The 14,014-nt window shown below is 30.2% G+C and overlaps 3 protein-coding genes across 5 annotated transcripts; 2 read left to right on the top strand and 1 right to left on the bottom strand.

Moving 5' to 3' along the window:
- Positions 1-2,082: 2,082 nt before the first annotated feature.
- On the bottom strand, positions 2,083-9,194 carry LOC111509063 (activating signal cointegrator 1 complex subunit 1). Its single transcript, XM_023164778.2, is given in 6 exon segments — positions 2,083-7,000; positions 7,003-7,089; positions 7,145-7,320; positions 7,371-7,793; positions 8,802-8,919; positions 8,976-9,194. Coding segments are annotated over 6 exon segments (1,095 nt in total). The 5' UTR covers positions 9,109-9,194; the 3' UTR covers positions 2,083-6,842.
- Positions 2,186-13,216, top strand: RabX6 (RAS oncogene family member RabX6). Of its 3 annotated transcripts, none has more exons than XM_074173775.1 (4): positions 2,186-2,321; positions 11,537-11,719; positions 11,766-12,010; positions 12,067-13,216. In XM_074173775.1, exons 2-4 carry the CDS (start codon positions 11,540-11,542, stop codon positions 12,266-12,268), a joined length of 627 nt encoding a protein of 208 aa, XP_074029876.1. In that variant the 5' UTR covers positions 2,186-2,321; positions 11,537-11,539; the 3' UTR covers positions 12,269-13,216. The 3 variants fall into 3 exon arrangements, with proteins under 3 accessions (XP_074029876.1, XP_023020436.2, XP_023020281.2); XM_023164513.2 differs by lacking the exon at positions 2,186-2,321 and adding an exon at positions 11,448-11,466; XM_023164668.2 differs by lacking the exon at positions 2,186-2,321 and having other exon boundaries at positions 11,410-11,719; positions 11,772-12,010.
- LOC111505828 (thioredoxin domain-containing protein 17-like) lies at positions 9,707-10,141 on the top strand. The gene has a single exon (XM_023160744.2). The coding sequence runs from the start codon at positions 9,707-9,709 to the stop codon at positions 10,139-10,141; it is 435 nt and encodes a 144-aa protein (XP_023016512.1).
- Positions 13,217-14,014: the final 798 nt, after the last annotated feature.

The raw sequence follows: 14,014 nt of genomic DNA, 5'->3' as shown, positions 1-14,014 counted from the left end.
CAGAGCGCTGGATGTTTTCTATATATTTCTATAAACTGCGTTAAAATCTCCTTACTCCAAAATCTTGTGTCTGCCATGATAACATTGCAAACTTTTTGCACAAAACAATAACAACGCTCCACACACGCGAAACTATTTACCAAGAATAGACCTGTTATCTTAGATATCGCGCAAGGCGTGCGTCCTTAGAGCGTGGGTATTTTTCCCCCTTAACATAGGAGTTCGACCCGCGTGCACGATATGCAACGAGCCAAGAGCGTTCAAAAGTACCTGTGTGTGGCCCGAGAATACCTACCACATCTCGGGTGTGGCCGGCTATTGGTACCTCTCAACCATAATGACTCATGCATGAGATGCACAACCAAAAGCCTCACTTGAGTCACATAAAATCACGAAACTGTGTCTGACCAGACCTTCCACTATGTAATTTTCAAAAATCATTCAGGGGTGGCAGGGTGTCTGTAACATCGAGCTTTCATTAGAAGTTTGAGAAAAAGGAGTGAGATTATCAGAAAATATATTCGGCTTTTTTTTAATATTCTCCAGTTTACAGGGTAGTAGTGGCATATAGTGGTTTTTGTTAAATGACTTGAAATATATTGCTTTCGGATTTCACCAGAAAAAAACTTTTGAAAAATATAAGATTTTGTGGGTAAGTAAATATCGAGTGCTTCAGAAGAATATACCAAAAATAACGTTGGAAACTCTGTGGTTAGCTAATTATTATAAAATTACGATGTAGATTAATGCTTCCTTTAAAAAATGAAGAAAGGACTTTTTTTCATTTTGATACCCCATAACCTCAGGTAACTTTTTTTTCAACAATGGAAAAACTTATATCATTTAAAATACTTTTCTGAGAAGAATACATTTGTCAAAATTGTGTTCAATTTTTGTTTTGTACTTTTTAAGAGATCTTTATGGAAAATCAAATATGAAACAAAATATGGGGTGTTCTATATTTAAAAAATAAAACTTGTTTTTGAATTTTGACTCACCCATATTATAAAAAGAAATTATGGTCGAATTATTTGATAATAAAAAAATTAATTTTTAAAATATACCCATAACAAAACAGATTATTTACTAAATTGCCACTGAAAATGTAGATGATTGAATACGAAAAAACTTCAAGACTGTTTGGCATATAAGCGTATAATCTTATATTTTTTCAAAGTACTGTTCTGATGGAATAAGGAAAACGATTTAATTAAAAAACCCAACTTCTATTCGTCACGCTTTTCTTCGGTTTACTGCATATTGGAGAATATTTTAAAAAATCCCATCAGTGGATCAATACCTGTAACTCTTATTCAAAACATTTTTTGATTACTATATTCCATCTCACTTCTAACTGAAGTTCGATGTGACACAAACTATATATATGTGACCCAATAAATATACGATGAGGTGTTTCACCATGGCTCAGAATAACTAGATGAAGTTACATTTTCAAATTCAATTGATTTGCCTACACACGTTACGATTTTTCATACTGCTTGCAGTACGATATGCATCGGTACGGAAAGGGTTTTATATATTTCATATCATTATAATGGATATGAAAAATAAGACGTTCTGGAAAGGGTGTATTGCTGTATACAAAGAAAACATCTGCCTGTGGGATGTAAAATAAAAAGAAATTCAAGTTACGATATTTTATTTGCAAAATTTAAAGAGTTGTTCCAAAACAAATTTCAAGAAGTAATGAAAAAGTCACCTCCTTCAGAGGTGACTTTTGAAAGATTGAAATCTAAACCTCGGCAGTAGATGTTGTTGTGAGGTGTGGATGAAACATGGCTGTACTGCATACTGTACGATTTTCTTTACATTTGCAGTTCAACATGTAATACGAAAAATCGTAACATGTGTAGGTCCGCTTTAAAGACATCTTATTATCATTTAGAACACATGAACATTTTCATAGTGTATGCTGATGAAACTTTCGTGACCACGGACAAAACAAATTATGAAGATATTGCTAATAAATAAACTAACTATTTCAACTGAATACATATGAGGTGATGTCAATGAGATAATTGTTTATGTAATAAAACATGTTCGTTTATAGAAAAAGAGAAATAGAGAGAAAATATTTTTATTGATTGAAAAAATACATTTCTTTTTACAAACATGTCTCTACAGATGCTACTTGAAACAAAAATATACACAAACATTTATGTATAACCCTTACATGATATGTATATGTATGGAAACAAACAGTGATAAAATAATATTGTGGTTAAGAACGTATCAATTCTAAGGGTATGGATGTATGATGTGTGTCTATAACAGTGAACTTTAAAAAACAGCTTGAGCAGGTAAGGATGATTTACTCATTTCAATGATTTTCAAATACAAATTGAATTACACATATCTTCAGCAAAAGTTTAAAACATTACTAATGATGCATCAGATACAGAGTGGGCCAAATTGCACACTTTTAAAAAGAAACTCCTGTTTTCATATTGATATCTATCATCGTTACAGCATGTTTCTAGAAGTTGCTGTAACTTTTTTCCTGTCAAAATTTTTTTGTTTCTATGAAAAAAATTTTCAAAGCACTTTTCACGTAGAATTCAATAGTGTAAAAAACTTATTTTTTGAAATGAGATGTCAATAGTTATTGATTGAAAACTATTTTTTCAATGAGACACCCCGTATATTCCTATATATTTCAATAGAGCTTAGAAATTATCTTTCCAGAAATGTAATACACATGTTTTGCTAGAGTCATCTTTGAAGTACAGAGCTTTTGGTTTTTTTCATGTAGACTTTGAAATGCACATTTTGATCAAGTAGGCTTTGGACGATGCGGCGATAAAACAGAATGCAAATCTTTACTGGCAGCTGTCAAATTTTGATTCAAGCAGTGAAGACGCTCTTTAATTAGTGTTTTAAACTAATTCACAATGAAATATGAAAATTATTAAAAATGGTATATGATAGTCTGTTTTGTACAAACCGGGGAAAATGCAAAAGTAGCAAGCAATTTGTATTATGAAAGGTAACCAGAGACAAGACAACCTTTTATAGACATTTTCGAAAGATTGCAACACAACCTAATTGATGATGGTCAATTTGAAAAAAAAAAGGCCAGAATTATATGAATCAAATAGGGATAAGGAGTTGGAAGAAATAGACATTTAAGGAGCTGTTGGAAATAATCCCAAAACATCAACGGGAAATTTGAAAATATCAACAGGCCTACCAAAAACTAACGATAGGACGATTTTGAAAAAAAAATACAAATTCAAGCCATACAGGACCAGAAGAGTTCATCAACTCAGACCAGGTAATTTTGAAGCTAATGTGAGCTGGTATTTTCAACCACTATAATTATTATAATTGGGCACAACAAAATCCACATTCTATAGTTTCAAGAAAGTTTTCCGTTAATCGAAAAATCCATAAAGAAGATCCAATTTGGCAACTTGTCATATTAGACATTCTCTTAGAAATTAGATGAAAAAACATGGGAGCAAATAAAACCAAAGACTCCATAAAAAATCAATCAATGGATGACATATCTTCGAATGAATTCACGCAAGTGAATTATATTGATGACAATAAACAAAATACTTCCAATGATTTCGTAACTCTTTTGAAAGAAGAAATTGTGTTATTGAAAAAACTTCTGGACGAAGAAAATTCGGTGATTTAGAAAAAAAAAATATTGACAGAACAAAATATTTCTCTCCAACAAAATTATGATTTGATTATATCCCACACTGTTGATAAGGACAGTATTACAGGCAGTATAGAAAAATTCTCTCAGAATATCGAAATTATAAAAAAGGTTGTTTCAGCCAAGAATTAAACTAGTTATGCTCAAATCACCCAAAAAAGTATTATCCCATCACAACAACAACAGTATGAACAAACCATCTCAATAAAACGGAAGCAAGGGCAACAACCATGAACAAAAACGAAACAGGATTTGGAAAAGTGTATAAACATAAATAAACTTAACATTGGAATAAGCTCTCTTCAAAATATATAAAATGGTGCAATAGAAATTCAATGTAGAAATGAAGAAGAGAAGAACAGACTACAGGAAGAGATATTCAAAAAGTTATCAGATCAATATAAAAATGAAACAAAATCAAGTACTATGCTAAAAATAAAAATTCGTCATTTGAAATTGGAAAAAGTAACTGAAGAACAATTGAAGCAATTAATTCTTGACCAAAAGCAATTCATTAATGAAGAAGATCACTTCAATATTCAATTTATGAAATTTTTTGAAGAAAGGCAATTTTATACAATATATATTGAGACTGATGGTGAACTCTTCAAGAAAACGTTTGACCATAATAATGGAAAACTTTTTATTGGATGGCAATGTTTCAAAATTTATGAAAATAATAGTATAACACAGTGCAAAAAGTGCTACCGATTCCAACATAATCACCACAAATGTAGAAATGTTACTATTTGTCAGTGTTGCAGTGGAACACATGAATTGAAATTCTGCAACAATAATAGTGGGCCAAATGTAATAACTGCCAGTATTCCAACAGCCACTTCAAAACAAAATATCCAGCTGAGCATTATGCCACAAGTAATAATTGCCCATGTATATATCCCATCAAAATCGTGTGAAATCTCAAATCGACTATGACTGAAAAACCTGTAATTCTTAATATTAAATACAATTCTCTAGCTGATTACGTAAGTGATGATGAAGAAAACCTCAAAATTCTACATATTTATATGTAGAATGGATCAGCTACAAGTGATATTTTCTGATTAAAAAGCATATATAATCATAAAATCACAAACATGGATAAACAGAGTAGAAGAAAAATATTTCAATTTTCGAAATTATTTTTCGATATATTACTGCCGGGAGTCAAAAGGAGGTTTAAGGATTTTTATTAAAAAAGAATAAAATTAATACTTTTTTCAACTTTCTTGATAGTAAACTCTATTACTTGAATTCATCAAAAATGGAGTATGTAATATTTGGAGATTTCAACATAGATATCTTAAAGAATACTAGGGAGTCGAATAGATCCCAAGACATTTATTGTTCAAACCATTGCAATAAAACAATTCCTATGAGAGAAATCATTAAAAATAGTTTACTTTTTGATCATGTACTAATGAATACCTCCAAAACAATTAAAAAAATGGCTGCAATCGGATCCACCATTAGTGACCATCACTTACAAATCATGGACACAAATGACAGTAATTCACTAAGGCAAAAATAATATAGTTACAAAATTATAGAAATGTTCAAACTAGATGGTCTACAAACAAAATCGAAAGTTTTTTAATGACAATATACCACTGAATATTAATACTGATGAAGTATGTTCTCAGATGATTAATATTTTCAAGAATTGCAGTTTCACAAAAAGAATAAAGATATACAAATAACAAAACCTTGGGTCAATAACAGCATCAAAAAGAAGATAAAATTAAAAGATAAGTATTTCTATAAAAATAAACAGTTTCCAGACAATAAAGATTATCAAACGAAATATGATGAAAGCAATAAAGATGTTAAAAAGTCTATAAGAATGGCCAAAGCAGAATTCTATGTAGTAGATAATATGGTTTTCGCAGGTCACTTGACACAGAATCAGCTGTATTGGATATAGTTTCTAAAATGTAACTTCAATTAGATTCAAATAATGTTTGTGGTATGTTATCACTTGATTTGTGGAAGGCAACAGAAAGCAGTATACTTATAAACAGGGAAAAAGAGTTCATTGAAAACCATCAACTGTGGAGTTGAACAAGGTTCTGTTTTAGGTCCGACTCTATTCTTAATTTACATCAATTCTATTATAGAACTGAATTTATATGGTTCTATCAGTCCTTTTGCTGATGATATAACCCTCATATACTTTTCTAAAAATACCAATATTATTGAAAAATCATTTTTAGAAGACTTGAAACTAATATCTCTTTGGTTGGGACCTCATGAGTTAGTTACATTTGAATTTCGATAAATCTTGCTATACAATTATATCCAGAAAAAATTCAGATTACAAAAAGTTTTTTTCTTAATTTCAATAATAATTCAATAGAATTTAAGAAAGAAGTAAAAATTTTGGATGTATATCAAGATCAGAATTTATCTTGGAATTCACATATCAGTGAATATTATTCCTTTAAAATATTTGAAAACAATTCATTTTTCTTTAATTTATTCTAATCTTCAATACCTAACATCAGTTTGATCAACAGCTAATTCTTATCATTTGAAACCTTTACAACAGTTACAAAATAAAATCATAAAATGTATATATGAGCTGAATCAGAGAGAGATAGAGAGAGAGAACCAGCAATCTGTAAAAATCTAGAAAATTATTTGATAGGGGAATATACCATTTCAAATATGCAAGTACTATGTTTCGACGAAATCAATTCAATTCATGATTATAATACAGGGCAAATACAAAATATAGTTTCACAACCACACAGAAGTAAATTTGGTCAAAAATGTATTTTTTATGATGGAGTTAATTTATACAATAAAATACCTAACTATATAAAAAAATGAATTATTCGAAATTCAAAACACAACTAAAAGAATATATCTTGAGAAAGATTGACAGTTTTGTAGTTTCACATATTTTTGTTTTTTTGTTCATTTTTAGTTGTTGTATGATTCTTAGTTTTTTTTTTTTTTTTTCTTTTTTCCATTTGTATGTTACAACATTGTCCCTACTATAAACATGTTATGTTTCTTGAAATTAATTAATTCATTCATTCATTTCTTCTGTTTTTTTCACTCATCAAAAAAAATTGTACTTTAAAAAAACTTTTTACTTCATATACTGATACAAACCAAGAAGCTGATAAAGTCAATTCTAAAATTAACTTTATATATTGATATAACTCAGAGGTTCATAAAACCCATCTTCGCCTTTAGAAGATATTTTTGAAAGATGAATGCAGTTGAAATCACACTGCCCAAATTCAAAGTTTTTATACTTTTCCATTATTTTTCGAGCATCAAAACTCTTTCTTTTTGTCCATTTTTCTTAGGACTATTCAAATCTTTCCTGTACTTTGAATTCATTAAAGTCATGTGCAATTTAACATTTTCTTGGTGTCTCTTTAGGAGTCCTGGAAAACATAAAAAAATCAAAGATATGTTATCTTTAAAATTGAAAACACTAACCTCTTTCATAAAAAAAATCTGAGATAGCATTAGAGACTCTTTGCAAAGTAATATCTTCAGTTTCGTTTAAAAATTTTGCCTTTGCATAAAGAACATCAACTTTTTCATAATTATTGTTCATACATTCAATTCCAGATACCTGAATTTTCAAAGGTCCAGTTACATCTAATAATGGTCTGAAACATTTGAAAGTTTAAAAAAATCTTTACAATTTTTTTCAACATACTTCAAAATGGTTGTATTACAGTCTTCCAAAGCTTTGATAGCTTCATTTTTCTCTCTAGAATCCAACAGAACCATCACATTTATTGTAAGGTGTAATTTTAAATGACTCTGGAATATTGAATCTTCTATCCCATAAAGATCTTCTTCAGATAGAATTTCATTTTTAAACTTTTTGAAATTGGTTTGTATTTCATTGCTCAATAATGGTATTGAAATAAATTGTAATGCTACATTTCTGTCTCTAATCTGACCTACTGCAGAGTAAATTTCATTGATGGCCTCTATTATATTGAATTTAGTATCACCGCATATCATCAACTTTCCTTCTTGTGAGAGTTTTGGTACTGTAATGTTAGTGTTTGTCCTTTTTGACACAGAGTTTAAATCTAACAAGTCCTTTTGGTGTAATTTTATATAATAAAAACTGGAAAATAAAAGAGTTTTTATTGATTTATCAAGGCAATGTCTATTGGTATAGAAGTATTTCAGAAAACCATAGAGTCTATATATATATATATATATATAAACAAATTTGAGATCAGAATCTATATAGAGTCCTCGACACTTGATTTTGTCCATGGAATGTAATATGTGTTCCTCAATTTGAAGTATGGCCCTCTGCCCGTCTTTGACCATACCATTATTATGTATTTTCGTTGGAATGATTTTCCTTAGAAAAAAAATTTGAGATCTATTATAAATTTTTAAATATATTTTCAGCCTTTGACAAAGTCCCACTCATGCCAGCTAACCTGAGAGATCACTCACCAAAAAAAGAATTCAGCTTCGTTAAGAAGCTGGATTTATATGGTTGAGTTTGAATAGGTAAAAGTGAGCCATAATAAACCCTCGTGGATTGCAGTGGAGGGTCGAATAGACCCACTCACTTTAGACCTACTAATGTATTTAGATGATCAATGGAATAATAATTGTAATGGGGTAATGTCAAATGTAAGATGTCTATTACAATGTGAATCAATTTCATAACCAACTATAAGAACATTATTTTGATAAATATTGCACTTTGAATAATTTTTGTCAAATTGAAGTCAAGCTTGTGCTCCAACCAAAATGGTTAATACTTATTTCAACAGGTTCACCTCAGAACCACCTATGTTCATGTGGATTTGTTGGCAGTGGTCTGCGGAAACCTGCACAGTATGTTCATTTTATTTCAATATAGTTAATTATATTCTATGGATGGAATCGGACCTCCTGAGAATTCCCTGTTATCTTTTCGCCTGAGTCTCTAATGCCTACCTTATTCAGAAATAGAAGGCAGGTTTCTATGATTTCACAACAGAGATAAAGTAATTTTTTTAATAATTATTAGGTTTCATGCCCCTAAGCAGATCCAGTATGCATACATGTATGACACAGAAATAATATAAAGTATATCCTACTGTGGGACCATTTTGATACATAAACTTACGAAGGTAATTCAAAGCCTGTGCACAATTTCCCACTATTATCAGTGATAAAAGTTATATCTGAGCCAATCCCATTATCTGGTACCATCTCATCATTTTCATGATAAGCTTCATTCCTTTCTGAAAAGGTAAAATTAACGAATATTTACGACACAACCTCAAAAACAAATCGAAACCTGATGAACACTCCACACTTCCTGTATGTACAACCTTTGTCCCTTTGTAATGTCTCAAATTAAAACATTTTCCATCTATCCACATCCGTATTGGTTTAGACGACCCAATAGTTTTGATTACTTTATCGGACATTTCAAAATATCAATAAACAATATGTCCACGCCACAAACTACTTACTCTTACTAGTAGGTGGTTTGTGAATATGTCATACGAACTATGTCAATAATTCAATTATTATTATTATTTATTATTACAGTAGAACACAGAACACAGAACTGTGGTCTTTAGCTTTTACTGTGAGAGAACAACAAATATTTGTCTGACTGCGTTTTTTTTTTTGGTATGATCCCAACTTGAATACTAAATTCCGTCTTTCCTAAGATTTATGTCCTTTCCTCCTTTCCATGATCTGATTTCTCTTCTGTATGTGAGTCTTACAATTATATTTCATTCCGTTAGATGGATTCTTGAGAATAGGGTAGTGGTAAAAGTAGAAATGTCAATTTTATTCTTGGCAACTTGGCGTTCCTTCGATATATTTCCCGTGATTTACCGAGGCAAAAAAACATCTTTGTTCAAGTATTTTTCGCTTATCGCTTTATACCGCCAATTCAAGTAACATGGTTTTAGTTCGCAATATTCATTTTGGAGGAAATACATTATATAATTTCATGCTATATGGTATCCTAGGTAACATATCTGTCTAAGCTGTCTTCGTTGTTGTCTCAAAATGGTATTATTACACAACGTTAAAACTTACGAAGAATTTATAAATCTACTTGAAGAACTGAAAGTTGCAGCTTCGGAACATTCGGTATACATTTACTTTACATCTTCCATAACTGATACGAATGATCAATCCTGGTGCCCGTCTTGTAACGCAGCTTGGTCGGTCATTCAGAAATGTTTGGATCACGTGAATCCCCAAGCAATATTCATCAAGGCAGAAGTTGGAAGTAAAGAAGAATGGGAATCCAAAAACAATCCTTTTAAAATGAATTCAAGGTATAAAGTTAAAGTTCTTCCGACACTCCTTCATTGGAAGTCTTATCAAAGGTTAGAAGGAGCCTATTGTGCCAAGCCTGATATAGTCGAACTACTCTTTGATGAATCAGAAGCGGTCAATTACACTCAATTGAGCATGTCAGAACGACAAACCTGCTAATATTTTTAACGTTCCCTTGGATGAATAAAATTTGATACAAAAACAATATATTGTAATAATGTAATTTTGACATTTTATAACAGTCTACCTACATACATTATTGTCTTCAATCATTTTATTTTTTCAAAACATCTCATTCATGTAAGTACCTTTTTGATGTCGGTGAAAAAGTCGCAAATTCAAACCCTTTCATTTAATAAATTATTGTATGAAAGAGCCGTGAGGTATATGAATGTAGTTACCAAAATATCTTTTCAAAATCAGTTCTTTAATGTTACATGCGCGAAAAGATAGAATCATCCTTATGGTACATTATCGATCTAATTTCACTGAATTATCGATATTATTTCGTTATCTATTGCTTTTTACATAAAGTCGTAATGTTAAGAATTAATTGAGTGATTCATCTTGTAATGTTAGCATGATTGGTGCAAAAGACAAAAGGCAAAAAGACCTATCTGTCTTATTCCGAAACGTCAATGTCTGCCATTGAGAATGACAATGTTATATGTAAGTGAAATTTTATCTCTTTCATACACTAAATTCTGTACCATTCCTGTGAATGATATCTGATTCAATTCCTTTCTTTAGAAGATTCCCACGTTTTTTGTATCAAGATGGAGTAGTAGAAAGCCAAAAACTTTCTTTCCCAAAAAATTAATCACTACTAAAAATATAACCCCTTCGATTCACAAAATAATAATTTTTATGAATTTTGAGACTTTTAACTGCTATCAAAATAAAATTATCACAATAGTGATGAAAGCATTCAAAACCCACCTAAGGCTTGTTAAAAACATTCCATAATCCGTTATTCTGTAAGATCCTTATAAAACAGTATTTTACAACTTTGTAAGTGAATACATCCATGCCAACTGAATGCCAACATACATTATTTAATCCATGGTTTAATTACAGTTCAAATTGAGGGTATAGTTAAGTCACGTAGTTGTAATAACATGTGGTTCGAACTTGAAAATAGACATAATGTGCATTTATATTCAAGTGATTCAACGTGGTTTAGGCAGAATTTATATAATGATACGGTTCCAAAGTCGTCATCAAAGCTTTGTCTGTCGATTAATTTTTTTTGTAAAAAAAACTTCTGCCAGACACATTCAGCGAAGTAAATTTTGTCATTTGCATTTAATTACATTTAAACTAGATTTTTGTGACAGATGAAGATCTGTGAAAGCCACTCGAGTTCATCTGAAAGCACAGTGCTGCCCTCACCGAATCATAAGAAACATAAACATAAGAAAACAAATTTTAACCTATTTGAGTTCATATGAACTACTCAAGTGATATCACAAATCATAACAAAAGTAAAGAGCCGAATAACCTAATTGAGATATAAATATTGAAGATTCTCAAATTTTTGTTTTCAATTTTCAGTAAATGGCTGCTATTAAAGTTCCCCAGCAAAAAGTTATTTTATGCGGTGAATATGGTGTAGGAAAAAGTTCTATCTTCAGAAGATTTACAAATAATACTTTCATAACAACTACTGACAGAAAATCTACTTTGGGGCTGGATCATTTTTATAAAACGTATAGTGTTTGTGACAGGAACATTAAGGTAATGATTTTGGTATGTATAACTGATCATACATTTTATTTTTCAGTTGCAGTTATGGGATACAGGGGGTATGGAAAGAGTTGCCTCCATAACTTCTAGTTACTACAAATTTGCTGAGGCAGCAATTTTGGTCTTTTCCCTAGATAATTCTGCTTCATTTCATGTACTATCTCAGCACTTACTTGATATTGTTACCTACGCAGAGAATGCTAAAATATTTTTATGTGGGAATAAGAGTGACTTGGTTCAAGACATCCCACAAGTCAGTGATTCTGAAATAGAAGCATTTTGGTATATACAATGGTGTACACATTCAAATATTTTGCTGAAGATGTATTTTTTTTTAGTGAACAGTGTCATAATTTAGTATCTGGCATATACAAAACATCTTGCAAAACGGGTGAAGGTCTTGATGAAATGTTTACAGACATAGCTTATCAGTTGGTGAATTCTAATAGATCTAGATTTGAACTACAAGCCATGGAACAACATGGGTTCAAGATAACACCTTATGAAGAGGAACTACAAGATGATAGTTGTTTATGTTAAGATTTGAAATTCGTCAAAACCATTTTGGAAACATTTCGGAATGCATTCAGTATTTCAGGTTTATTTTTAGAATAATTTCATTCTGTATAAAATCCAAAAGAAATATCAAACTTAAAAAGAAATGTATTACAATGTCAGATAAGAACAGCAGTCTCATATTGGATCACAAAAGCAATGCTTTTCAGTGTGCTTTAATTTGATTTTTCCTGTTTTGTTTTAAATAAATTAATGGGAAACTTTCATATTTATCTTGAAGAAAATATGTTATTTAATAATGTGTTTGATTTAATCCTTCAAATGGAACATATGTTAACATAACAGTTACCTTTGAATAACAAAATTCCTATATTTATAGTTAGTACTGAAACAAATCCTGGTGTGGAAGAATCTAGTGAAAATATTTTGCAGTAATGCAAAATTCTTGTTTGCACTTGGAAAAAAAAAAAATTATAAACAAAAAATGTGCCACCAAAAATATCGGCTTCTAAATGTGTGTAACATTTTATACACTTGACTAAGTGGCATGTCTATATTCCTAGCTTGGAAAAGCTAAACATTTATAAGTATAATATGAGGTTGAGAGCTTTAAACTTGAAACCTTGAGTTGTGTTGCTTTTTTGTGTTTATTTTGTTGGTATAATGTGAAAGCCTCTATATTGATAACATTTTTCTTGCTTTGGGAAGCTGAGAATATTGAATTATCATTTCTTGTTTTTGTGCATTCATATTTTTTACAAAGTTTTCATTTATTCTTGACAAATGAACATTTAATACACATCTCACTTGATGGACTAATTGTAAAACGGGATCCTCTAACTACTAAAAGACTTATTAACTGGTCAAAAATGTTGCCAAAGTTTTGTAAACATTAGTTAATAGTATATATAGTTTTATTTATTAAGGCTGCATATGAATAATGGTGTAATTTTAATAAAAATTTGGAGTAGACTTATTATTTTATTAAGTATTATAATATATAAATATAAGACAAAATATAAATTGGTAAACAAGGCAGCAAACTAAACTTTTCTTTTGGTTTTAGTTTGCTTGTAAGTAGTAAGTGCTTTAATCTTAATTAATCAAATTTCACTAAAATGTGAATTTTATCTATAAAATGTAACAGAGCATCTTTCTTGGCGCGAAGTTTATTACAAATACCATATTTTTAAGAACATCGACATTGGAATTACTTCCTAAGAATAACATTATCTTTCAACTAGTCTAGTTGAAAAACTCCAGACATCACAAGAAGATGGCAAATGAGACTTTGCTGAAACGTTGTGAGGATAATCCTTATGAGGATAAAATACACAGAACATGGAGCGAAACCCACAATTAAAATCAAGTTGAAAGCTTGTGTCACTAAAAACTTAACATTAGATAGAACCCAATTTCTTACATTTTTCTTTGTTATGATCTATTGCATTAGTCTCAGCAACACTAAGTAATATTTGGATTCCTCTTACTTATTTTAATGTAGTTTTGATATATGTAGTTATGCCCTGATGATGATAGCATTTATTATAGAAATATAGGGAAATTAGTGTTACAAATTTCTCACTGACTGTTCTGATGTCATGTATGAAATTATACATATATCTACCACATATTTTAAAGTGATGACAATACATTTTATGCTTTGTCAATAAGGATTTTGTTCTTTTAAGAATAGAATTTGGAAATATCAACTCCTTATAGAGAAAGCTGAGAGTATAAATTATTTTCTCCATTTTATTCTCATTCAAT

This window comes from Leptinotarsa decemlineata, unplaced genomic scaffold (genome assembly GCF_025532065.1).
Source record: "Leptinotarsa decemlineata unplaced genomic scaffold, Ldec_3_MD MMD2_tig00000505_RagTag_RagTag, whole genome shotgun sequence".
NCBI lineage: Eukaryota > Metazoa > Arthropoda > Insecta > Coleoptera > Chrysomelidae > Leptinotarsa > Leptinotarsa decemlineata.
Note: the sequence above shows the minus strand (reverse complement) of the source record. Positions and strands in the feature narration are given on the sequence as shown.

Coding starts and splice junctions, on each gene's coding strand:
- RabX6 (XM_074173775.1), top strand. CDS start 11,540: ATGGCTGCTATTAAAGTTCCCCAGCAAAAAGTTATTTTATGCGGTGAA. Junction 11,720..11,765: donor TTTGTGACAGGAACATTAAG/GTAATGATTTTG, acceptor TTTATTTTTCAG/TTGCAGTTATGGGATACAGG. Junction 12,011..12,066: donor TCTGAAATAGAAGCATTTTG/GTATATACAATG, acceptor ATTTTTTTTTAG/TGAACAGTGTCATAATTTAG.
- LOC111505828 (XM_023160744.2), top strand. CDS start 9,707: ATGGTATTATTACACAACGTTAAAACTTACGAAGAATTTATAAATCTA.